The 27,954-nt window shown below is 39.7% G+C and overlaps 1 protein-coding gene across 9 annotated transcripts in view; it reads right to left on the bottom strand.

Annotated features, from left to right (window-relative positions):
- Positions 1-27,954, bottom strand: part of PIP5K1B (phosphatidylinositol-4-phosphate 5-kinase type 1 beta) — a 375,712-nt gene that overhangs the window by 109,889 nt on the left and 237,869 nt on the right. For all 9 annotated transcript variants that reach the window (XM_054501563.2, XM_054501566.2, XM_054501564.2 and 6 more), the window contains 3 exons: positions 27,438-27,555; positions 15,179-15,331; positions 9,646-9,945 (listed from right to left, as the gene is read on the bottom strand). In XM_054501563.2, coding sequence (XP_054357538.1) covers positions 9,646-9,945; positions 15,179-15,331; positions 27,438-27,555 — 571 coding nt within the window. The remainder of the gene's footprint in view (positions 1-9,645; positions 9,946-15,178; positions 15,332-27,437; positions 27,556-27,954) is intronic.

Raw genomic sequence — 27,954 nt, 5'->3', positions numbered from 1 at the left:
TGCCTATATCTGTCCATGTTATTACTTAATGTTTTCATTTCAGTGGCCTTACCACCATTACACACAAGCTCCTTAAGGAGAGTGTAATGATGAAAGAACATGGGTTTGGAGTCAGAGAGACCTGGATATAAATTCTGGATGCAGCACTGTGAGCTCTGTGGACCTGTGGAGGCTGAACCTCTCCTGAGGATTCACTTCTTTACCTGTCAAAAGGTAATCATACCACTCACTTCACATGGCTGTTGTGAAGATGAATGAGAGAACCTATATGTAATAGATTGTCTGGCTCAAAGTAAGTCCAAATAAATGTTATCTGACCAACCTACAGATAAAGTAAGCCTTGGAAATGCATCCTTATTGTCCATGCAATAAAGTATTATGTATTGTATTGTATATACGTATTTGATGATTACATATTACATATGATTTGATTTACATGTTAAGTTACTTTGGTATCTATAGGTTATATCCAAGATGGAACCCTCTCTCCACCAAAACCCAGAAGAGCATATTCTGTAAAATTTGGGAATTGTCTTACTTAGTAGAAAGTCAGGCATGAACAACAGCATAGAGTATTTTGATTTTTGTAGCTACCCTGACACTATCTTGCACGGATTATTGTGTTCCTTCTGTTGCTGCCAGCAGCTCATTTCCATTCCCCACTTTGAGCAGAACTAAGCTGCAGCAAGCGGCAAAAGCCTAGACAAACACCAGCCCCCTCCCAAGACTACTGAACAGTTGTGATGTATGGATGGTCTTAAATGGGGACACCAGTCGCCACCTAAATAAAAACAGAGGATGAAGAGGTCAACACAGTTGCAATTTAGTAATTCACTGGCCTTTAACAGACCTTGGCCAAATGAGCAATACAAATGTACTCCAAACAATTAATCCACAAATTCACAATGTTGACATGATTTACTTTGGTTCTTTCAAGACAAACCATGTGTAGGTTATTACTAAAACCTGCTTTTATTATGTTCATTGAGTAGGTAAGATTCACTGTTCCAAGAATGTTTGCTGTTGCTACTTCCTAGGCTTCATCAGAAGATTGACACCAAGAGAAATGCTGTGTAAGAACTCTCGAGTGAGCTAAGACTGGGAAAATGAGGTTCCACAGTTCCCACAGAGCAGATTTTTAGTAGCAAATGTTAAACATGTAATCAAGTAATTACAATATAATGAAGCAATACCAATGGCTGTAGAATAGATTTAGATGAAGTCTCACAGGAGTGCTTATTACTAGAAACACACACGTTAAACTCCTGTATCATAGGCCTTTTCTTAGGAATCTTGTCAGTTGCATAGTCTCACAGGCATATTACCAGGCACTAAACTTAACCATTGAGTTTTTCTGCTTTCTTTTCACCACTCTTTTCTATATCCCCAAACTGCTTTATTAGAATTATCTTTTGCTCTTCTGGGGCATATACTCAAGTAATTTTTTAGCAAGAGACTTAAATACACACTTATCAGAGTGGCTAAAATAAAAAATAGTGACAACAGCAGATGCTAGTGAGGATAAGGAGAAAAACGGATCATTCATCCACTGCTGGTGGAAATGTAAAATGGTGCAACCATTCTGGAAAAGAGTATGGCAGTTTCTTAAAAAATTCAACACGCACTTACCATATGACATAGAAATTGAATTCAGGCATTTATCCCAGAGAAATGAAAACTTGTGCTCACGCAAAAGCCAGTATACAAATGTTCACAGCAGCTTTATTTGTAACACTCAAAAACTAGAAAAAACCCACATGTTCGTCAGCGGGTGAATGTTAAACTGTGATACATCCATACCAAGAAATATCACTCAGCAATAAAAAGGAGCACATTACTGATACAGGCAATAACTTGGATGAATATCAATGGCATTATGCTGAGTAAAAAAAAGCCAATCTCAGGGGTTATATACTGTATGATTCCATTTATACAGCATTCTTGAAAAGACAAAATTACAGAGATGGAAAACAGATTGGTAATTGCACAGGATTAGGAAGGAGTTGTGAGGGAAGGAGGTAGCTGTGGCTATAAAAGGGTACCATTAGGCATCTTTGAGAAAGAACTGTTCTGTACTTCACCATGGTGGTGGTTATATAAATCTATGTACGTCTAAAATTGCACAGAACCTCCCCCACCACACATGTGCATGTAAAACTGGTGAAATCTGTAAAAAGCTGAAAAATGTCAGTAGGTTGTACCAAAGTCATTTTCCTCATTGTGATACTGTACTAAGATTGTGCAAAATTGTGCAAGATATTGCCACTGGGGGAAACTGGGTGAAGGGTGTATGATATCTCTCTGTGTTACTGCTTCCAACGGCATATGAATCTATTATATCAAAATACGAAGTAAAAAAATTTACAGGTAGAAAAATTTACAAAGCCCTTGCATATATGATATGATGAAATCATTATTTCTGTTCTCACAATAAAACCTGGCTTGGCTAGGTAAGTCCAAAGTCATTTTTTCTCAGACCAGAGAGTAGAAGGCATTCTTTTACTGTTTCCTAGGAACTCTAAGGATTCCTTCCAGCTCGAACAATCTTTGATTCCATGAGTTGGTTTTATTTGTTCACCAACTTTAACTTTGCTTTATGCTTATACTGCTATGATATCAAACTATTATAGATAGCCAAAACTCATAATTTTAAGACAATGGAGCAAATCAAATATCTCATGGGTTTACAGTGTTTGTAAAACACACTTTGAAAGACAGTGGATTTGGCTGGGCATGGTGCTTCACACCTGTAATCCCAGCACTTTAGGAGGCTGAGGCAGGAGGATCACTTGAGATCAGGAGTTCGAGACCAGCCTGGCCAACATGGTGAAACCTTATCTCTACTAAAAATATAAAAATTAGCTGGGTGTGGTGGTCCACACCAGTAGTCCCAGCTACTTGGAAGGCTGAGGCAGGAGAATCCCTTGAGCCTGGGAGGTGGAGGTTGCAGTGAGCCGAGATTATGCCACTACACTATAGCCTGGGCAGCAGAGTGAGACTTCATTTCAAAAAACAAAAACAAAACAAGTAATTAAGGAGTGTGGAGTCAATGATGTCCCTGCACCCTTTTCATGTTTTGATTGAAGTCTAAAAACAAAATCGAATTCCTTATTGATGAGAGGATAATTTAAATTGAAGTATTTCTACCTTCAGGATATGTACGTCTCCTTTGTATTAGGTCTAAAGCATTTTTTCTTCCCCAGTGATAACTGAGAAGGCAAGCAATATCAAAAAAAGAAAATAAACTGTCTGAACAAAATGTAAAAAGTTTACTACTAGCAAAATTATAGTTGAATGGTAAGCAATAGCCATAATGTTAAATTAAGTATTATATAAAATAACCCATTTTGTAACCCATGCAAACATGCCCATAGCTGATAAGAATCTGATCCATAAATTTAGAACTTGCCTCACACAGAAAGACCCTTCTTTGCACATCAGAAAGTTTCAGTATTCTTGAGACTGGTTTCATTAAATTCTGAGAACTTATTAATATTTATGGTTACAATCATTTGTGTGAAAAAAGAAAATTGGTTCCATACTCTTTAAAAATTAATAACTTGCGGCTCAACAAAAATGATAAAAAATGTAAAATAAGTCAATTAGGTCATTAATTATCAAGACTGTCTCTGAAATGACTCTCACTTGAAGGATTAAAAATATTGGGTTGTAAACACAAATTCTCACTAATATACTTTGTCTCAAAGTCATTTCCCAGAGTTATTAATAAATATTTCAGGATATAAAAATTTATCAAATTAATTAAATGATATGGGATTCTAGATTTTACATAGATAACATGTCAGAGAAAAAATAATCATGGTAAATTACAATGAATACAAAAATAGATCCTAATTGTTCTTTTAAAATTAATACATACATTTTCAATTCAAAAGAGTTTTCAATCACAATCTTGCAACATGTACTGAGTGTATAGAATAAGCCAGGTGCTGCAGCTGCAGAGAGGTGTAAAGAATGAGCTTTGCCCTTTGAGACATTTAAAGTCTTGCTGGAGAGACAGTACATACACCTAAAGAAGACAGGGGTCAGTGCTAATAAAATAAAGTCCATATTCACAATAGCAAAGACATAGAATCAACCTAGATGCCCATCAACAGTGGACTGGATAATGAAAATATGGTACATACGCAACACAGAATACTATGTAGCCATAAAAAGAATGAAATCATGTCCTTTGCAGCAACAGGGATGGAGGTGAAGACCATTATTCTAAGTGAATTAACACTGTAACAGAAAACCAAATATTGCATGTTCTTACTTCTAAATGGGAGTTGCACATTGAGCACATGTGAACATAAAGTAGAAAACGACAGACACGAGGGCCTACTTGAGGGTGGAGGGCGGGAGGAGGAGGGTAGAAAGATGGAAAACTTACCTATTAGGTACTATGCTTATTACCTGGGTGATGAAATAATCTGTACACCAAACCCTCATGACAATTTACCCATGTAACAAATCTGCTCATGTACCCCTGAACTCAAAATAAAAGTTGGAAAGAAAAAAAGTCTAATGACCATTTACAACATTGCTTCCATGGGAAAACTCACTGCAATATAAATGTACTTTTGTTACACAAATGACTCTTGATAGGAGGACAACCAGTACAACTTTTCAAATAATCCCAAGTGATTCAAAATGGAGATAATCTACTTTATTAAATTCTCAGTGCCATTTTTGGCAGGCATTGCAGTGAAACTGGATACTTCCTCCAAAATAGGCAGAACTTAAAAAATAGCTAGATACACAAAAGTCACCAAAGACAGGTTTCTTCGAAGTGCACCTAAACCTTTCTCTTTTTTTAAATCATTAGACAGCTGATTATTCCTTTGTTCAAATATATATTCCAATAAACACTTACTAAGTACCTACTAAGAACCAGGCATGTAGATATAAAGATAGATTAAGCCTTGCTCCTCAGGCTTCAGGATCTACATGTGAAAAAACAACAGTGCATTAAGTCCCACGAAAGAAGTAAGCCCAGGATGCATGGGCAACCACAACAGCACGGTCTTGGAGGAACTGATCCCTGAGTAGTCCTGAGATGAGCAGGTGAGGGCCAGGTGTAGAAGAGGGGAAGAACGGTCCAGCAGAGTGAGGCATGCATAAAAAAACCAAAACCTTTAGAGAATGTGGCCAGTAGATTAGAAGAGCTGGAGAGTGGGGATCTGCATCAGAGGAGAGGGGAGAGAGAAGGCTGGAGACAGAAGCTGAAGAAGGCATCTGGAGAAGGTAGCAGGGACCAGATCGGGAAGGATATTAATGTTCCAAGCTGGGAATCACTGGCTTTCGCCCAAAAGCAGTGGGGAACCTTGGCCAGAGAGTGTTAAGTCTTCTGATCAGAGGATCAGTCTGGCAGCAGTGGTGGGGATGTGATGGAAGGCAATGATAATGAAAACCAGCAAAGAGGCTACAGCAAAACTCCAGGTGATGAATAACCAGGGTCTCAATAAAAGCAGTGGCTGTGCCTACAGTGAGGAGGGGGCAGAGCCATGAGTTATTTGGTAGACAGACTGGGACATGGTGATTTTACTGCACATAGGGAAAGAGGGAGAGGAGGGAGGAAGGAGTAGCTTCAGGGTGCCGATATGGGTATCTGGCTGCACGATGGTCATGTTCCCTGGGTCACAGAAGACTAGAAGAGGTACAGGCCTGGTGGAAGATGAAGGGGTACCTGGGAAGAGCAGTTTTCAAATAGGACATGCATCTCAGCTTGTCTGTCATGTGGGAGCCATTGGGGATGGTTTGAATAAATCCTGCTTTCTGGTTTTGATAGCAAGTGATCTGTGATGTCTTTGTAGTATTCAATGTCATCACTCTTTTCTTGGGTCAAATTCACTTGTGGGTATGGATGGCTGTGGCAGTGAGCATATAAAGGGTCAGACCAAGGGATAGGAAAGCCTTCAAGAAAGGGGACTCATCATTTACATATCCATTTCTCCCCCACCACACACAGCCAATGGGAAATAGCAATGTGGAGATGGGGTGCAGAACCTGACATCTGGATGCCTGCTTTTGGAAAGAGCCCTCTGATCCTGTGGGGGAACTGGGCTCAGCAGGGTTGAGGCATAAAAGAAGATCAGTTTTCTAGAATAGTTCCAAGTGGCCAATGTGCTAAATGGAGGAGTTGGTCAGGAATGAACCATCCCAAAGGGCAGGCTTATTATACACAGGGGTCTGGGACTGGGCTTGGGGAAGTCAGGCAAAGGGACTCAGGGGCTGCCACAAGGATGCCAGGAGAAGATGGCATGTGTCAGGAGGACTCAGTGCAGGATGAGGCTGTTCAGGTCTTTTCAGACGCAGAGCTCAGAAACGGCAGCTCTGATTGGCAGTCAGGGAAGCAGTCCATGGGGAGCGGGGAATAAGATAGGTCACGCTGGCCCTTCCGGCCAGCACTCATGCTAAAGGAAATAGAATCCCAGGGTCTGAGATGTCAAGCCAAAATATGAAAGGAGAGGTGGGGGCGCCAAGAAGCAGGGGGAGGTCAGCCATAGGTTAAGAGGCTTAACAAATCCGTCTGGGAACAACAAAGAAGCTGGGGTCCAAAGGTCTGGGATTCTTGGATTTGCTACTGCTAAGCCCTTAAGAGCTCCCTGGCACCACCAGAAAGGGTCTTCTGACAATATGTGGCTCTCATATTATGTGGCCACTTTCCTCTTCTACCCCACATGCTCTCCCTATTAACTGCCCCAAAACCAAACAACTATAGCTCCCGGAACACATCGTGCTATTTCACACCCATTGTTTCATACCTATCGTTCTCTTATCCTAGAAATATGCTTCTACTGCTTTGCCTACCCGGAGAAAGCTTCTCATCCTTTAAAAGCAAGCTACAATGTTCCCTACTCTAATCTTCACAATATAATATAATTGCACATACTAGACTGTATGGCAATTGATAAAAAATAAAGGTCATGCACCTCATGCTTGGCATGTAGTGTGCTTGCAATATGTGCTGATAAGTGAATAGAAGCATATATCCTAATATAGGTCTAGTTCACCTTTCTCTGCCTGGGGTGCTGGCACAGTAATACATTTCTCTAACTGGTTTGTTTCTAGAGCCTTAGCCATACTGTCTCACAAGAATTTTAGCAGAAGAGATTCCTGATTGATAGGTGCTGGCCTCAGCTCAGACTAACCTTGCAGATCCTCTGGGTCTCTGCAGCCCCTCAGCCAGCACTGAGGCTCAGCTCTGCAAAGCAAGGGCAATACTGGGGTAATGTCAACCACATATCCTGTTGCAGTCATCCAGTGAGTTGGCCTTTCAGAGGATGACCTGAAGAGAGAGAGAGGTAACTCTAGGAAGGGGATTCTGAGCCTTGGGGAAGAAGGAAGGGAAGGAACAATGGGCTCCAAGAGATTCATGATCCATCACGAGGATGGGCATTTTTTCGGGGGAGGACAGTTCACAGCATTCATACAATTTACTAAGAGGCCCTTGACTATTAAATATTAATATTCACCATTTGAGAAATAGGCTTTGCTTGAGGCAGCTCTGCTCAGAGCACTAGCTGTTGAATCCAGATCCCAGAGGACTTGGTCATGGTCAGGACAGATCAGGGAAGGGAGCTGAGTTCCCCTACAGCTCAGCATTTACACACTTCCATACCAGCCCAAGAGAAGCCTTTCTGAAGGCAGATGTAAATATTTTAAAGAATGTCCGGGATCTGTGTCTTGTACAACTGCAAATGCAGTGAGTAAGAGGGAGTTAGCCTCAGGATACCTCTACATTGACCTTTATGTTCCTTAGAACAACAAACCTGCCAATGAATAAAAAATAAAAAGGCAAATCTCCAGGGTCTCACTTGTGATGAAAAGTTTGGTTTGACCTCTCAGTCTCAGTCCTGAGCTCAGGAAACACTAATAAATAGACAAATCCTGAGCAATGGCTCTTTTACATTTGCCTTTTTTTTTTTTTCTGGCAGAGAAGCATGTGGTATTAGAAGGCAGCAGATAAAGGCTTTCCATACTAAAGAGGCAAGAAGCACACAAAAGAGAAAGCAAACCTAAAACTGGAGAGGCTGACACTAAACTCTGGGGAATTGAGAGTCACTTTTTACCCACATCTTGTAAAGGGCAGAAAAAACACAGGAAAAAGGTTTCTACTAAAATATGTGTGTTCTGTTTTTACGTTTTTTTGAATAGAAAAACATGCATCACTCAAATCCACTCAGATATCTGAATATCTGCTGGACGTTTTTTGTTCATCTGTTTGCTTGGTTCCTACTGCTCCTTCCCTGACTTCTGAAAAGATAATTAAAAAAAAATCCTCAGAGTGAAACTTTAAGTTTTAGTTGTTAGAAGCACATGCCTTTGTACCCAAACAGATGTGGGCTCTGTTATTGACTTGGTAAGTAATGCTGGATAAGTTTCTGAATCTCTTTAAGAACCCAATTCTTCAGCAATTAAAATGGAAGTATGAATAGTACTGACTTCAAAGAGTTGCTGAGAGAATTAAGTGAAATGATGCATTAAAAAATCTTAGACTAACCTGGCATACTGTAAGCATTCAATAAATGGTAGCTAAACAATAGGAGTAACATCTCTGTCAATAAAGAAAAACAATTCTAAGGACACATTTTTGTGCACAATCATGCAAGCTATAACAGGTAGAAAGGAAGAAATAAAAAAAAACAACAACAAAACAGAAACAGTAGGCCTGTGTTCCTTAGTGAAAATTCCCTACTTTATACCTTAGAAGGGGTGTCAGACTGTCTTCCTCACCTTCACGTGAGTTTGGGTCTGGCAGAGAAGTGTCCCCCCTCCCCTATAACAACATGGGTCATCCTTCCAGGCCCAAGGAAAGTGCAGAAAATGACAGCTTGTGCCATCATGCTTTCTGCCCACCTCCACTACCCAACTTAGCCAAGTGGCTGGACGGTTCTCCCATGATCATTATCCTTCAGAAGCTATTAGCACTGCATTTTTCTTTTCTCCAAAAAAATTTTTATCTCTTTTCACCATGTTAGAAAAAATCTTCCCTTAGTTTTTTTTTTTTTTAAAGCATTGCAGCCTGGGGGAATTCCCCCTCACTTTGGACAATCACTCCAGCTAAGTTTGCATGGAATGGTGTCTGCCCTAATTGGCAAGCTTCATTCCTGCTCACCTCTTATTCAGACCACATAAAATAATATCAGCAAACGTGCTGCTCACATCATAGTTTTGCATCCACGCTGATTTCTAGGGAGCCATTATGAATCCCAAGTATATTTTCTCTAAACTTGTCTCCCCAGTTCGAGTCTTACTTCTTCCAAGATTTCTATATGGCTTTTCTTACTCAACACTACATTAAACCTAAATTCTATTTCTTTCTAGTTAAACTATCTTCCCCACAGCGAAGAGAGAAAAGAAAACAAAGCTTTCTTGTTTCATTTTATCAAAGAAAGCTGACTTAGCTTATTAGTAAAATCAACAGAGATGTAGGTTAAAGACTCGAGATAACTCCCTTATCATCTACCAATTCCTTCAATATCAGGGAAGCATGGCTCGGCACCAGGATTGGGAAAGATAGGATTCCACATGTCTGCCACTTTGGACATTCCCTATTTCTATGCTTTCAATAAGTGGCAGCCACAGTTTACATGAGCACAGAGTTCAAAGGAAATCACAACAATCAAACTTCCTTACCCGGCAGTCTCTCTGAAGTGTTTTCATAAGCGCGTTGTATGTTTCCGTATCAAAATACAACCCTTCGTGCATGTCTTGCAGGAAATCTAAGTCCTTAAACGTGGGGTTGGATTTCTCTCTCTCTTTACGGGATGCTCTTCGCTTATACGTTGAGCCTTTCAAGTCATATGTAAAGTGCATTCTCATGGAGCGTGGCAAAACATTGTTCATCACCACAATCCTGATATTAATGCCTCCTGATTGCATACAATACAGTCCGTAAAATTTTGGCAAAAGAGTCCTTGGATTCTGGTTTAAATTCTAGAAACCAAAAATAGAAAAATATATTTACAATCTTCTATTTTGACAAAATAATGCTCCACTAAAGATGTGTTTTCATGCTGATATAATAATTAAAAATGGGATGTGATTATCTTTATTAATGTTAATTACTAAAATTTTGCTGTTTCTAATCTATTTCTTAAGTCTGCTTATTGGACAGCAATTTTATTATTCTAAACTCAGGGCAGTGAAAGTGACTGAATGGGACATAATGTCCCAAATTGGCTCCAACTAAAAACAGGCAAGTAATCGACTGGTGCCATGAGTGACTATTCTCTAAGGTAGCTAAAGAGAAAACGAATTGCCAAGGTATAAGGGATGAACATTTAAAATTTTAATAGCTCCTGCGAAACTGTCTTCCAAAATGGCAGACCAATTTACAACCACACTATGTAAGATTGTACATAGATTTTCACATTACTCTTACCAGGGCTGAATAGGACCCAAACTTTAAAATCTTTGTAAGCATGATTAGTGAAAAATAGAAACCTGTTTTTAAAAATTTGAATGCCATTGATTACTTATGTATTTTTAGTCACCTTAAAGATAATTTAGCTCATTTTCTTCTGTAGGTTTTTGTCACTGCTGAAATTCTTGATATATTCTGGATATTTATCATTTCTCTCATCTATATGGGGTAGTTTCTTCTAGTCTGTTGTCTTTTTTATTATTTAAAAAAATAGGGAGGCTGGGCGCTGTGGCTCACGCCTGTAATCCCAGCACTTTGGGAGGCCGAGGCGGGTGGATCACGAGGTCAGGAGTTCGAGACCAGCCTGGCTAGCATGGTGAAACCCTGTCTCTACTAAAAATAAAAAAATTAGCCTGGCCTGGTGGTGCGTGCCTGTAATCCCAGCTACTCGGGAGGCTGAGGCAGGAGAATTGCTTTAACCCGGCAGGCAGAGGTTGCATTGAGCCGAGATCGTGCCACTGCACTCCAGCCTGGGTGACAGAGCAAGACTCTGTCTCAAAAAAAAAAAAAGAAAAAAAAGAAAAAAAATAGGGAATACATGCCTACTTTTGTTCCCTTTTAAAGTAGATAAGAAATTAAAATAGTTTACAAAACGGCATGTAGTCAATGAAAAGTATCTCTGCTATCCTTGATTCTTCCCCCAATTCTCAACATTTGAGAAAACCACTGCTCTCACTTTATTTCATTCCAGAAATATTCAATGTGCTTATATTAACTTTAGGTCTGGTATTTTTTGTTATATAAATGTGTTGCCTTAAATTTTTTTTTTTTTTTTAATTTTTTGAGAGACGGAGTCTTACTCTGTCACCCAGACTGGAGTGCAGTGGCATGATCTCGGCTCACTGCAACCTCCACCTCCCAGGTTCAAGTGATTCTCCTGTCTCAGCTTCCCAAGTAGCTGGGACTACAGGTGTGTGCCGCCACGCCCAGATAATTTTTGTATTTTTAGTAGAGACAGGGTTTCACTATATGTCAGCCAGGCTGGTCTCGAACTCCTGACCTCAAGTGATCCTCCCGCCTTGGCCTCCCAAAGTGCTGGGATTACAGGCATGAGCCACTGCACTTGGCCTAAATGTGTTGCCTTTTGATGCGGTCATATTTATTTACTTGTTTCTTATTTGTGTGTGTGTGTTTGCTTTTTGTTTTTGTTTAACAAAGCCTTTTTATATCCCAAAGTCATAAACTTTTATTTTCTTCCAAATTTTTAATAGTTTTGGTCATTACATTTGGTCTTTACTCCATATGGAATTAATTTTGTGTGTATGTGAAAGATCTGAAATAGAGAATTTAACTTTTTCCTCAAATGGATACTTATTGAACAGTCTGACATTTTCCAATTGAGTTTAAATCCCCCCATGTCAATACAGTAAGTAGACAAATTCACACAGATCTGTTTCTGGACACTTTATTTGAATCCATTAATTTATCTGTCTAAAACTGTACTCATCCTACATCCTTAACATTAGTTACAGCCTTATATATTTTTTGTATATGCTATAGCAGGCCTACTATTTTTCTTCTTTTTCAAAAATGTTTTCTCCATTCTTACAATCTTTCTGTGTGATTGTTCATTTTAAAAAACATTCTTCAAATGAGACTTGCTCTCACTTTCAAAGAAATTGGCTTTGTCAAGCTATGTGAAAAATCCTGTTAGAATTTTTGCTTGGAATTAGACAGGATTTATAAGTTGATTTGGGAGCAGTTGAAATCTTTACAATACTGAGTTCAGGAACAATGCAGATTTCTTCATTATTTCAAATCTTCTTTATGTCCTTCAATAACGTTTTGTAGTTTCCTTCATATTGGTCTTGTAACATTTGTTTTTATAGATTCAAGTATTTTAGAATTTTTCTTATTACATTCTTTCTGAACTGATTGTTTGTTTTCCACTTACTATATCTTGCTTTCCCAATCAGAATTACAGTACTCACATGACTTTATTTACTTATTTATTTTTCTAATAATGTTCATTATAAGTTGTTGTCATAATGAACAGGATCTCTTTTTTCCCTTATATTCTCGCACTCTATATCATCTATATAATGGAATATAATGGATTTTGTAGATTTATCTTTTATCCTGCAAATCTGCTGGAGTCATATCACTTCTAAAAATTCCTGATTTACTTTCTTGAAGGTTTTCTTATTTTGAATTCTGTCATTTAAAGAGAACAGTGCTTGTACTTTTTTCTATTTCTTTTTGTACTCAAGACTGCCATAATTTCTAGCAAATTTATCAGAAAGGACTATTGATGGGAGGGGCATTCTGGTCTATTCCTATTGTTTCTAGAGAAAGGATTCTTGTATTTTTTCATGAGCTATCATGTGAACTTTTGGAAGACTGATAAATGTACAACTTGTATAATCATTTATTTACTTATTATGTTTTTTTTAAAAAAAACTCCCCTGCCAATTTTTAGAATTTTAATTAAGTGAAGATGTTGAATTTTGAGGGCCTTAGCTTCTCCTCAACATCTATTTGGGTAACCACATGACGTTCACATTTTTTCCTGTTAATGGGATGGATTATATTGTTATACTATCTTACATAATCGGGATAAAATCACTTGTTCAGCTAAATTTAATTTTTCTTTGAGACAGGGTTTTGCTCTGTCTCCCAGGCTGGAGTACAGTGGCTTGATCATAGTTCACTGCAGCCTCAACCTTCCAGGGCTCAAGTGATCCTCCCACTTCTCAGCCTCCCAAGTAGCTGGGACCACAGGTGTGTGCCACCACGCCTGGATAATTTTTTATTTTTTTGTAGAGATGGGGTTTCACCATGTTGCCCAGGCTGGACTTGAACACCTGGGCTCAAGTGATCCACCCACCTTGGCCTCCCAAAGTGCTGGGATTATAGGTGTGAGCCACCATTCCTGGCCCTTAACTTTTTATCTAATTTTAATTAAATATAAGTAGTCAAATATGGCCAATGCAGTTTTACAAGAGGACAAGTATATCTGAGCTCAGAATTATGGAATTTTAAGATTTACTAATTAAGCAGGTTATCAAATAATATTATATCAATTTGATCTGAATTTTAGATAATTTTAAAATGTGTGCATGAACAAAGTATAACTGAAAGCATATACACCATATTTTAGTAATATGTATCTCTGGGAAAGAAACTATAGTTAGTTTTTTTTTTTTTTGGCTTTTCTATATTTTCTGTTCCTCTGAAAAAAAATAATTGCTCAGTATTGAAATATTTTAAAATCTGCCTGCATGCCACTAAGATTTTTATTGAGATTTTTTATTTTTATACTTCTATACGAGATTAATTTAAGTATTTAATGCTGTACCTAGCAGATTTTGGAATTAAAATAATATTTTTACATAAAAAGATTACATGACATCTCATGAATGCATTTTTAAAAACAAAAGATTACATGACATCTCATGAATGCATTTTTAAAAACGAAGATGATATTTATCACCACTCATAGCAAGTGACTGGCAGAACTTGGGCTTCTGAAATCCAGACAGCTTCATGTAGCCCTTCCAATCATAGAAAATTAAGAACTGTTATAAAAGTACAATGAAACTGGAGGTATGAAAACGACTGGACTATTTAGGAAAAGTGGGGTTAGTTTTGAAAATTTTGGAGTAAATATGTAGTAAATCCATCTAGGCTAAGTTACTGTTCCTTTGTCTCTAAAATATTACATGAAAGGTGATTTTTCACACTATCATATTTACCTATGAAATTCTAAATTCTGAAGTCTAGTAGCTGAGAACAGCAAATATAGAATATGTTCTGGTGTATTAGTGTAGGGGTTAAAAATGCATTCTCTGGAGCCCTTTTGCTTGCGTACCCCAGCTCTGCAGCTCTCCAGCTGAATCACCCATGGCAAGTTACTTAATTTATCTTTGCCTCAATTACCTCTTCTATAAAAAGGTGATAATTATAGTATCCAAGGTTGCTGCGAGGATTAAATGAGTTAATGAATGCAAAGCACTCAAGGCCTTGCTTAACATGTAGTAAGCAATCCATGAAAGTTAACCATTTATACTATTACTGCGTACTGGCTGCAAAGAGCTTTGCAACACATTGCTTCCTTTATCTTTCCTTTATTTTATATCCTGTATCCTTCCTTTATCACAACAACTATGTAAGATAAGTATTTCCCAGCTTTTTTTTTTTTTTTTTTGAGAAAGAGTCTTGCTCTGTCGCCCGGGCTGGAGTGCAGTGGCGGGATCTCAACTCACTGCAAGCTCCGCCTCCCGGGTTCACGCCATTCTCCTGCCTCAGCCTCCCGAGTAGCTAGGACTACAGGCGCCCGCCACCATGCCTGGTTAATTTTTTTGTATTTTTAGTAGAGACGGGGTTTCACTGTGTTAGCCAGGATGGTCTTGATCTTCTGACCTTGTGATCCGCCTGCCTCAGCCTCCCAAAGTGCTGGGATTACAGGCGTGAGCCACCATGCCTGTAATCCCAAGTATTTCTCAGCTTTTAAAGACTGAGGGAACTAAGGCTGACCAGTTATGCTGCTTACTCAGGGTCACACAGTTAATTATTGACTGGGCTGGGATTTGAACTCAGGATTGTGGGATTCAACAAGTATGCTCTGCCATTCAGTTCTAGTTTACTTTAAAAAATCTATTCAATGAATGTCATAACATAATTTAAATGCAGAATAAAGCTTACCAAAGAGAAAGAAACACGCCTGAGTCACTGAAAAAATAATAGAAAAAAACTGTTGAGGAAAGTAATTAAACTTCAAGTAGAAGCGTTAATGATCCTTACCATGTAATAGCCCGGCAGTAGCTTCTGAAGAAACTCAGCTTCTTTGTGCTGAACTGTTTTGATGATAAATTCATCATCACTGGTCACAAAAAACAAGGATCCACTGGCTCCAGGGTTAGACAGTTCTATTAGAGGTTCACTGCAGATGGAATACTAAAAGGGTAAATGAATAAACATTAAAACATATACTTGATGTACGTGATGCCTCCAAGGAGGACAATCATAGCATTGCACATCTTAGCTATGTTGAAACAAGAAGCCTCTCTACGGGCTTTAAAAGAGGCTCCACGTATACCGAGAAGGCTCTTTTTGAGATTTCTAAAGATTTAATTGGTCTGTTTATCTTAATAATTCTATGATGAAAAACAGTCATACACTCCTAACCCCCAGAGTCATGCGATAGAATCATGAATCATCCTATCTGTCCAATGAGATAATTCAAACAGTCGTGTTGACTAAGGTGCTTTGTTTCCAGCAAATGTCCATAAAATAACAAGTGAAGATGTGATCTGCACTGTGTTTTATCACTTGAACACAAACCCTATTCTCCTTTCATGATTTTCCCAGAAGATGTCATCTACTCATGGTTTCAACAAGGAGATGACGTCAACATCTGTATCTCTAGCCCAGATCTTTCGCTAGGGCTCAAGACCTGTATATCTAACACTTTAATAGACATTTCTATTTTGGTTATACCACACACAATTTATATGCAATAAGTTCACAATCAAGTTCATCTCAAGGCTGTGGTTAGCCCATATAGTGCCTTTGTGGTAATTAGAAAGATGCAACTTTTTATCTTGGCAGATGCAGCTCTGGGCTAGGATACAAAGTTGGTGAGTAGAAGAAAGGCTGGGGCCAGACGTGGTGGCTCACGCCTGTAATCCCAGCACTTTGGGAGGCTGAGGCAGGTGGATGATGAAGTCAGGAAATTGAGACCATCCTGGCTAACATGGTGAAACCCTGTCTCTACAAAAAATACAAAAAATTGGCCGGGCGTGGTGGCACGCGCCTGTAGTCCCGGCTACTCGGGAGGCTGAGGCAGAAGAATTGCTTGAACCTGGGAGGTGGAGGTTGCAGTGAGTCGAGATCGCACCATTGCACTCCAACCTGGGCGACAGAGCGAGACTCTGCTCAAAAAAAAAAAAGAAAGGCTGGATTCCAGTCTCCACTCCATCCCCTTGGCCAGGTAGGAGAGCTTGAGCAGTGCACAGCCTGCCCAACTGCATATGGTGACCCTAGATCCTCTGCCCCCTGTTCTCTGCCTTTTCCCTCTTTTCCCTTAGAGAATGGAAGCATTATTTGCCTTATTCCCCAAACCAGAAACTAGGGCATCATCCTTGATTCCTCACATTTCCTCATCTTTCCTAACCAGACTGTTGATGCTGCCTGCCCGCTTCTGCCAACACCCTAAGTTCAAAGGTTTCATCGTTTCATGCCTGGATTGTTATGGCAAGCTTCTGGTCTTAATTGTCCACTCTCATCCCCTCTAGTACATTCACCAGGAAACTAGGCATCTTTCTGAAATGCAAATCTCTTCATGTTTTTCTGGGCTTTCACATCTTTTGCAGAAAGACAAACATTGCATGTTCTCACTTATTTGTGAGATCTAAAAATCAATGGTTCTTAACAGAGCTTTCAAGGCCATGAATGACCCAGCCTCCTCCCCAGCCTTTTCTCTCATGACTTCCTCCTTCAACTTTAGCTCTAGCCACAGAGACTAACTTCTCATGTTCTGAAAAGTGCCGCATACTCTCAACACCCAGGCTTTTGTGTTTTCCTGTGCCTGCGACAACCTCCCTTCTACTTTCACCTGCCTACCACTCATTGCTGTATTTAAAAAATAACTATTGAGCATCTGCTATGTCCCAGGCACTCCTAAAGCTTATATCCCAGTAGGAGGAAACAGACAGTAAACAAGTAAATACATTACACGTCAGAAAGTGGTAAGTGCAGTGGAGAAAAAAATGGATCATGGAAAAAGCAGCGGAGAGCACCAGCAAAGAGTGAGGAATGAGTTGCAGTAAATTCTAAATAGCCTGGTCACTGAAGGCCTCCTTGCAAAGGTGACATTGGAGCCAGGCAGCAAGCCACATGGCTATTTGGGGAACGGGTACTTCAGTCAGAGGGAAGAGAAAATGCAAAGGCCTGAGATGTGGTGGGCTCAAGACACAGCAGAGGCCAGTGGCTGTAGCAGAGAGGGCAAGGAGGAGCCCTGAAAGGGATGGAGCCAGAGAGGTCAGGGGGACAGACCACATCCAGTGCTATAGGCCACTGGAAGGACTTTGTTCTTTTCTCTAAGGGGGCCGAAAAGCCATTGGAGGGTCTGGAGCAGAGGACCACTCTGTTGGGTTAGGAAACCACTGTAGAAGGACAAGGGGAAGATGTAGGGAGCATAATTCATAGACTGTTGCCACAGCTTCAGCTTTCAGTGCCTGCTGAGACAGCACTTGCTCTGGAAAACTCTTCCTGGTTCCGCGGATAAAAGATCAATTGCTTCCTGGCCCTGGATGTTCTCATCACAGAAGTCACCACAAAATCCTGCAATTGCCTGTTTCCTTTTCCTCGAGTTGCAGAGACTGTAAAACTCTGTGCAGCAGAAACCATGACTATCTTACACTGTGATACAGTTCCAGGACCTGTGCCTTGGAACATGGTAGGTGCCTACATACATGGTTGGTACTCAAGAAATTTCCGTCAGATGGCTGAACTCCACCAACAATTGTATGGCTGTAAATATCACCAAAAAATGCTAAAACCAGCAAAGAAGTCTGTTCTTGGTTTTATTAAGCTCAGTGTTTATTAATTAATAAGCCACATAATTGACTAGAGAAACACTGGGTGGCAGAGAAAAAGATAAGGAGGCCATGCAGGTGTGAGATAGACCCAGCCTGGCAGAAGCAAGGGCTTAAAGAACCACATCATCTTTAAATTTTTCTTTTTCTTTTCTTTTTTTTTTTTGAGACGGAGTCTCACTCTGACGCCCAGGCTGGAGTGCAGTGGTACAATCTCGGCTCACTGCAAGCTCCGCCTCCCGGGTTCACACCATTCTCCTGCCTCAGCCTCCCGAGTAGCTGGGATACAGGCGCCCACCACATGCCCAGCTAATTTTTTGTATTTTTAGTATAGATGGGGTTTCACCGCATTAGCTAGGATGGTCTCGATCTCCTGACCTCATGATCCGCCTGCCTTGGCCTCCCAAAGTGCTGAGATTACAGGCGTGAGCCACCGCGCCTGGCCAAATTTTTCTATTTTTAAATTTTTGATTGACAAATAATGATTTGTTTAATTTTAATTTTTTTATTTCAATAGCTTTAGGGGTACAAGTGGTTTCTGGTTACATGGATTAATTGTATAGTGGTGGAGCCTGGGATTTTAATGCACCCATCACCTGAGTAGTGGACATTGTACCCAATAGGCAGTTTGTCATTCCCCATCCCCTGCCCACTCTCCCTCTTCTAAGTCTTCAACGTCCATTATACCACTCTGCATGCCTTTGCATACGCACAGCTTAGCTCCCACTTAGAAGTGAGAACATGCAGTATTTGTTTTTCTATGAGATATAATAATTGTATATATGTATTGGGTATGTGATGTTTTGATCATGAATACATTGCAGAATGATCAAATCAGGATGGCTAACATATCCATCACCATACACACTTCTTTGTGGTGAGAATATTTAAAATCCACTTTTTAAATTAATTTAGAAAGATACACATTATTATTAACTATATTCACCTCGCTGTAAATAGATCATCAGAGCTGATTTGTTCCATCGAGCAGACTTCATATCCATTCGCCAACATTTTCCCTGTTTTCTATCCACCCCCTACCACCTCAGCCTCTAGTAATCATCATTCTCCTCTACTTCAACGAGTTCGATTTTTCTAGATTGAACAAGTAAGTGAGATCATGTGATATTTATCTTTCTGTGTATGGCTCCTTTCAGTTAGCACATTGTCCTCTATGATCATCCATGCTGTTCTAAATGACAGAATTTTGTTGTTTTTAAAGGCTGAACAGTATTCCATTGTGTATATACATCACATTAAAAAAATCCATTTGTCCTTTGATGGGCATTTATGTTGTTTCCATCTTTCCCATTGTGAATAATGCTGCAGTGAACATGGGAGTGCAGACATCTCTTTGCCATACTGATTTCCATTGCTTTAGATAGATACCCAGTGGTGGGGTTGTTGGATCATATGGTAGCTCTATTTTTAGCTATTTGAGGAACCTCCCTACTGTTTTCCAAAATGGCTGTATGAATTTACATTCCCACCAACAGTATACAAGAGTTCCCTTTGCTCCACATCCTCACCAAACACTTGTTATCTTTTATCTTTTTTGATAACAGTCATTCTAACAGGTACGAGGTAATATTTCATTGTGGTTTTCTCTCATGATTAAGAATGTTGACCATTTTTTTATGTATCTATTGGCCATCTGTATGTCTTTTTTTTTTTTTTTTTTTAAAGACAAGGTCTTGCTGTGTCACCCAGGCTAAAGTGCAGTGGCCTGATCACAGCTTATTGTAGCCTCGACCTCCCCAGGCTCTGGTGATCCTCTCACCTCAGCCTCCTGAGTAGCTGGGACCCCAGGCATGTGCCACCATGCCCGAATAATTTTTTTGTATTTTTGTAGAGATGGGTTTTTGCCATGTTGCCCAGGCTGGTCTCAAACTTCTGGGCTTAGGCAATCCACCTGCTACAGCCTCCCAAAGTGCTGGGACTACAGGGGTGAGCCACCATACTTGGCCTGTGTATCTTTTTTTTTGAGGAATGTATAGTTAGGTCCTTTGCTCATTTTTAAATAGGGTTATTAGTTTTCTTGTTATTGAGTAGTTTGAGTTCCTTATTTATTTTGGATATCAACCCCTTACCTGATACATTATTTGCAAATATTTTTTCCCAATCTGTAGATCATCCCTTCACTCTGTTGTTTCCTTTGCAGTGCAGAAGCTTTTTAGTTTGATGCAACTCTTTTGATCTATTTTTACTTTTTTGCTTGTGCTTTTGGGGTTGCATCCAGGAAATCACTGCCCAAATCAATACTGTGCAGTTTTCCCCTATGTGTTCTTCTAGTAGTTTTACAGTTTCTGGCCTTCCATTGAAGACTTTAATCCATTTTGAGATGATTCTTGTTTATGATGTGAGGTAAGGGTCCAATTTCATTCTTCTGAATATGGACGGCCAGTTTTCCCAACACCATTTCTTGAAGAGACTATCCTTTCCCCATTGTGTGTGCTTGCCACTTCTATCAAAAGTCTATTGACTATAAGGGGGTGTGTGTGTGTGTGTGTGTGTGTGTGTGTGTGTTTATTTCTGGGCTCTCTATCCTATTCCATTGGTCAATGTGTCTGTTTTTATACTAGTACCATGCTGTTTTGATTACTGCAGGTTTGTAATATAAACAGCCATATCTTGAGGATGTAGGCATCTGAAAAAACATCAAGGCTAAAAATCCCAAAATTTTTGTTCTGAGCTTGTGAATATTTAAGTCCCTATCATAGAGAAACCTGAAAGGAGGGAGAGTGAAAGAAAAAAGGAGAGGAGGGAGAGAGAAAGTAGCAGAAACATGATTAAAAGGTAGCTTCTAGATACATCTTTTACATTATTTTGCTTTGAAAATACTGAGGATAAAGGAAACAAAATTATCCCAGAAAAGAAAGAAGCAAGTGTCTGCTGGCTTCCTAAGTCATTGGCAACTTTCATCGTCCACTTCCCCTTCTTTCTGTTAGCCTTGCTTCTTGACAATCTCTTGCTAAACAGCATTAGGGCCTAAGCCTACAGATGAGTTGAGGATAAGTTAGGAAAACAAAAATAGCTATCAGACTGCAGACAGGACACCACAAAAACCAAGAGGAATCAGAGAGCGTTTGCCCAGCCATGTGTGCAGTGTCCTTGTGGAAGAGCGATTTGTGAAAAGGGCGTGAGATTTGTACCAGTTGCTAGTTATGTGATCCCGAGTAAGGAATTTAGCATCTTGGAGTTTTAGAAGTCTCATTTCTAAAATAAAGGTAATAATGTCTACTGGAAAGTTACTGGAAGTTTTTAAAGTGAATGCTTTTGAAAACCCTGGCAAAGAGTGACCACGTATTGCTGTTGTTAATTTTATGACATGATCACACACAGGTGAGAGAAGCACACGGCCTACAATATACTCATTCTACAGGCAGGTAAGGAAGAGCTGACACCACCCTAGGATACGCTGAGGTTCTCAGCCTACTGCCCATGACTTCAGGGTGATCCAAAGAGACACTAAAACATTCTGAGTGAAGCAAGAAAATGTTGGGTTTCTCATTTACTTACGAATTTGGGACCCTGGAATATAAAGGTGTGAACTCCAAGCTCTCATAAAAAGTAAAGGCAGACCCTAGACTCTCTTTACGAATTTGGATTCTTTGTTCCATGGCATGTGAATTCCTGACACAGAACTTCCTTATGGGTAGGAGTTTATGTTGTGAAAATACGAAAACAACAAAGGATGCAGAAATTAGAGGCTGCAAATTGAGAAATTAGGGGGTGATCCAGAAAGAGGTGTCTAGAAAAAACTGGATTCAGACCTGAACATCTACTCCCAATTAAAGTCTCCAATTCTTCTATAAGCAGTGACATTAGAAAAAAATGCAGTGACATAATATGAAGACTATTTCATTGGTTACTACATTGTCAAATATTCTTTTATTATGTCATTTATACATAACATGAATGAAACAATAAATTGTTTTGATCCACTTTAATAACCCTTTGGGGGCTATTCATAGCCTAGCATCAATGTGCAATAAACTGTGATTATGATACTGAACAGGAGTATCACCATTATGCTGTAGAATTCTATGGTTGCTCACTCTACAACTCGGTTACCACATTCTCTTCTAAGCCACCTTCTTTGCAACATTGCCGTTTAAGAGCAAATGAAGAGGAGAGATGGGAACATTTTAATTAGTCATGATCAAAAGCCCCCATGTGTGCTCCTGGGTTTTACGCACCTTCCAGGCACTTGTCATCTGTGCAAGCTGTTCTAATGTATTCATGCTCTTGCTTCTATTTCCTGCAGGGTCTCCCTGCTATACCCACTGGAGAAAAAGAAAAAGCAGAGCACAACCCAGCTGGGCCCTGCCAATGTAAATTAACAATGTAAACTTGCCCCATGTGGTGGAGATAATTTTATGTGCCATTTCTTCCCCCGATAGTACGAAATATTCACTCTGCTCTCTTTCTTATTGGCGCAGGTGAGACTGAAAAGACTCATATAAGTTCTACTGGATTTCTGAATATCCAGGCACATGATGGAGAAGGAAAGAACCCATGGCTGGTTGCCCCAGCAGAGATGCAAATGCTCTGGGGCCCTTTGGCTTTGCCTTGGGAGGTGTTTGCCTAGGAATAAGGAAGAAGGAAAGTTTGCACTGCTGTATGTGCAGAAGCCCCTTCACCATACTGTCTCACAATCCAAATTATGCATGTTTCAACATGAAACTTGTAATCAGCATGCACAGGGTGAATTTTAATGGGACGGAGAACATAAACAGAATAATTCAGGCAGGAATCCAGATGCAACAGCAAAAAACTAAGTAGAAATACACACATATTGCAGGTATTCAATATCACACCTAAGTATGGAGTTACCAATGGCTAGAGATTGTTCCCACACCTCCAACTTAACTCACTGTATCTTCACAAGTGTGGGTTTGAGTAGCCCCAGTTTGACAGCCACCACGACGCACTTTGTGATTGGCATTGTATCCTTTGTTTCTTCACAGGGTTTTTCAAGCAATGTCTTATTTCCTATTTCTGTGCTTTCCTTTAGCTAAACTCTTCCACAATGTGTTTTGTTAAAGGTGTTTGACTTCTTTCAGCTGTATTCTTCAGAATGGACAATCACAGGTCTATGGGCTAGGAAGAAGCTAGTTTGAGTACATATTTGGTAAAAGGTCTGTGATTCTCATCAAATATGGAAACCATGAGGCCAGCTGGTGAAGGGTCTTCAAGCTCTTGGGGAAGGATTGGGAGACCAGTGTTTGGTCTAGGCTCTGCCCCCATCAATGTGTGTAACCTTGGGCATCTCCCTTTGCTGATCCCAGCTTCAGATTCCTCATCTGTAAAATGAAGGATTGAGCTAAAAAGTCGCTGAAGGTTATTATACCTGACACTCAAGCATGCTGTGTCATGCAAACGACCCTTTCCTCATCTATCACACTCCAGATCATTAGGTGTGGTCCCAGATAGAGCAGTCTGGAGGTGAGCTTCCAGAGACTCCAAAGTTTGTTGGGGAGCTGCCTCAGTCCTGTGCTGCAGGTGTCCCCAGTGCAGGCACAGGTGGGTGGCAGCAGCTGTTGGGGACCAGGTAGTCATGTTTAGCTAAGGCCACTGCCTTTGTTCTGTTTCTTGCAAGCCCCAGAGATGTGTCTAGTCACTGAACCAAGTATGTGGTGAATGAGGGAGGTGGACAAATTGAATCAAACAAAAGCACACTTACATACCTGGCTCTATCTTTCCCCCTATTTTGTGTGTGTGTGTGTGTGTGTGTGTGTGTGTGTGTGTGTGTGTATTTCAGACGCAGTCTTGCTCTGCCGCCCAGGCTGGAGTGCAGTGGTACAATCTTAACTCACTGCAACCTTTGCCTCCGGGGTTCAAGTGATTCTCCTGCCTCAGCCTACCAAGTAGCTGGGACTACAGGCTTATGCCACCATGCCCAGCTAACGTTTTTGTATTTTTGGTAGAGACGGGATTTTGCCATGTTGGCCAGGCTGGTCTTGAACTCCTGACCTCAGGTGATCCAACCGCCTTGGCCTCCCTAAGTGCTGGGATTACAGGCATGAGCCACCACACTTGGCCTCTCTCTACATTTTAAGTTATATTTACATACATAAAAGTGAAAAGAATTGTGAAATTAACACTCATGTATCTATCTTCCAGCGTCAACTCATGGACAACTCATTCATGATCAATCAATGATCAACTCATGGCCAATCTTGTTTCTTCTAAACCTCCAACCACTCTGCTACCTTACTTCCCTCAGATTTTTCTTTTGGTGGGGGGGGGGGGGGGGCATTCAATTTAACAATTATAGTGAGATGTAAGTCAGATAGCATTCAATTCACCCATTTAGAGTATGCAATCCTTCCGATTAATTTTTGAATTGATAAATAAAATTGTATATTTTTATGGTATACAACATGATGTTTTGATACATGTATACATTGTGGAATGGCTCAATTAAGCTAATTAACATATTATTTACCTCACATATTCATCACTTTATTTGTGGTGGGAACTTTTTTTAAAAAATGATATATAATAGTTATACATATTTTGGAGGTACATGTGATATTTTGATACCTATACACAATGTGTAATGATCAAATAAGAGTAATTGGGATAGCCATCACCTCAAACATTTACCTTTAAAATCTACTCTCTTAGCAATTTTCAAGTATATATTATTATTACCTATAGTCACCACGTAGAATAGATCTCCTGTATTTATTCCTCCTCTCTAATTCAAATTTTGTTTTGTATTTATTTTTATTTTTATTTTTTTGAGATGGAGTCTTGCTGTCACCCAGGCTGGAGTACAGAGGTCCAAACTTGGCTCACTGCAACCTCTGCCTTCCAGTCCTGCCTCAGCCTCCCAAGTAGCTGGGATTACAGGCACATGCCACCACGCCCGGCTAATTTTTGTATTTTTAGTAGAGATGGGGTTTCATCATGTTGGCTAGGCTGGTCTCAAACTCCTGACCTCAAGTGATCTTCCCACCTCGGCCTCCTGAGGTGCTGGGATTACAGACATGAGCCACCGTGCCTGGCTGTCTAATTCAAATTTTGTATGCTTTGACCAACTCCTCAGATGCTATTGAAGTACCTCCTAGATATCAAACCATTTCATCCATAGATATTTCAGCATATCCTCTAAAAGACAAGGATTCTCCTTTTAAAATAGAACCACGATATTATTATCCCACAAAAAAGTTATTTCTCAACACCATCAAATATCTTGTCAATCTTTATATTTCCTTAGTTTCCTATAATTTAGAAGCTTGTTTATTTGAGTTGCCTGGACCTATCTCTTAATAATGTTAATAATGTTCCTGATAAGAACTCTCTCCTCCAGCCATATTGGTCCACTAAATGTCCTTCTGAAAACTGAACACATCCACATCTCTGGTTCTACAGTGCCCCTTCCAACCCTTCACCCCCTGAGCATCCATCTCTTTTCTACCTTTTAAAATCCCTTGTAATTTTTAACACATGGTTAAAACCACATCATGCTCATAAGAAGACCTCCTAATCATCACCCCAACAAAGAGAATGACCTCTACCTCAGCCCTAGAGTATTTCATGTTTTGCTTCAGTTTTTACATTTATTGCCTGGTAGAGTTGATTGGTTTTCTATATAGACAAATTAGTATTCCAGTTTGATTTTAAGTTCTTTGTGTGTCATGACTTGCAGTTTTTTGAATTTCCCTACAACTATTAGCAAAGTATTTTAGATATAATTGGTGTTCAAAGTGTCCACTGATTGATTAATTTACCTTTTGCTAGGTACAGGGACAAAGACTTTTCTTGTGAGAAGTGATGAGCTTAGATTCTTATGCTCCTTTGTAAATATCCTAACCACATTATGAAAATAATTTTTCCAGCTTAAAGACTCATTAGGAAACTTGGGGAGGCTGTGTGGGAAGCTGTTCAGAAAAGGATCTTCCCCAAAGAAAGCAAATTTGTGAGGTCCAAATGAATGAAAGAATGGACTTCCAGCCTTTGGGGCAATGGATATGGGAGGGCTAAAGACAGGCATCCATCTGGTCATATTGACTGGAAGGCATCTCTTCAGCTGGTGAGAAGTTCAAGGAAATTCAGAAACGGAATCCATTAAATTTGAGTGTGTGGCAGAAGATGAGAGATCTTGTTTTCCATAATATAATATCAAAACCCCATTGGGTTTCTCAAATATATTTCCTGAATGATGGCAGCCCTCAGTAATTACAGAATGGCTAGAAACCAAAGGATGTTCTCTAACACACACACACACACAGAACAAATGCGTGTGCTTGTGTACTTGCATTGGTAGTGATGGGTAGAGGCACCTGCGGCTTCAGTGAAAGGGGAGTGGTGAGAGAAAGAGAGCAATATATACATTTAAGGGCAGCAGTATGCTAGGGACTTTCAACCTTGCACTCACTATTATTTGGAGACTTATTGATGTGCCTTGAGGAAGCAGTATTGCTTCCTTAGGCAGAAGTCACGTGATTTTCTTAGGGACCAAATAAAGAAGAAGATCATTCATAGATTTTCTTTTTTCTTTTACAAGAAGATTCAGAGGAGACATTTGAGAGTCTTCATCAGCACCGAGTAGAATCAGCTTTTAATTATTTACATCTTATCCAAATTATAAGATGCATATTAAGCACTCTTTGTTACGCGTGTTGCTATACTTCCTCTGAAAAGCATTATCCCAGGATCTGGCTCCAGTCTTATTAAGATCATTCAGAATGGGATGAACAATAAATATTTGATGGCATTCTTTCTACAGTCTTTTGAAACCAATTCTAAAGAGCCCCCAGGGTGTTGACAGTGATCAAATTATGAAACAAACCATTTTTTCACTTGTAACAGAAAGTTCCTGGCTCCTTGAACAGGCATGAGGTAAAACTCTGAGGTCACGTCAGACTACCTCTTACAAAAAGGCTGTTGTGTCTGTACCTCTTGTGTGCCAGAAGGCAGATGAAGAGCACAGACAAATCTGAGGACAAAATATGCCCTTGTACCAACTAAAAATATGTTTAAAAAGTCTGCCTGAAGAGATCTTGAGAACAAAACTATCCAGATTCTTTACAATGTTTATTCAAATTTGTAGGTCAAGGTGAAATGATTGTGGGCCAAGGTAGTTGAGAGGAATGGTACAAATAAGGCAATTAACATAGAAAGGCTTTCAAATAGAATCTAATCAGCAAAATTCACAGGAGTATTTAGAACTAATTATAACATATCTGTTAGAATAATTATCTGAAGTCACAACTGATATTATAGTTATTTAAATATCAATTACCATCACAGATTTTGCAGTTATCAGTAAAAGCTACAGAGTCACATCAAATTTCTTGAAGCTAAATTTATAATCATTATAAAACTTGGAACTTTTACTATGCCCCAGAGCTTTATAAAATGAGAGACACAAGCCACTTGTTGCTGTTGCTATGAGACAAATGTTTACATCACACATTTCTATAGAAGGAAGAAAAATGACAGGTTCTTACCAAGTAATCATCAGGCTTGATACCAAAAAGTTCTCTGAAATATCGGAATGCTAATGGAGCGTATGTCTTAAATCTAAAGTCTGGGTAGTGATGTGCTGGGGTCAGATTGCTCCCTTCGCTGAAGTCAAAATATTAAAAAGAGAGAGAAAGAAAGAACACATTAGCAAGGACAATTTTCACCGCAAATTGTAGCTCTATTAGTCCTGGGCCAATGTTATCTCTAGAAAAATCATCCCCTGAGAGTGGGTTTCTCAAAGTTCATGTCATAAAGGCCAATGATAACCAGGCAGAAAAAGATGCTAGTTAGTGAGGTCACTCCATGCAGGCTTTCCCTGTCAATCAGTGTCACATGCCTGAAAATTCATTTATCCCCTTGTGCCTTCTTCCTGAGAAGGTCACTCCATTATTACCAGTGTAACCACATTGTAATGCTTTGGGTAAAAGATCTAGGCCTTAGAGTGTGGAGCAATTTCAAAAATGCATTTTTTTTAAACCACGAATTTTGGATATTTGACAA

The sequence above is a fragment of the Pongo pygmaeus genome, chromosome 13 (assembly GCF_028885625.2).
Source record: "Pongo pygmaeus isolate AG05252 chromosome 13, NHGRI_mPonPyg2-v2.0_pri, whole genome shotgun sequence".
Classification (NCBI taxonomy): Eukaryota; Metazoa; Chordata; class Mammalia; order Primates; family Hominidae; genus Pongo; species Pongo pygmaeus.
This window is presented reverse-complemented; position numbering and strand designations above follow the sequence as displayed.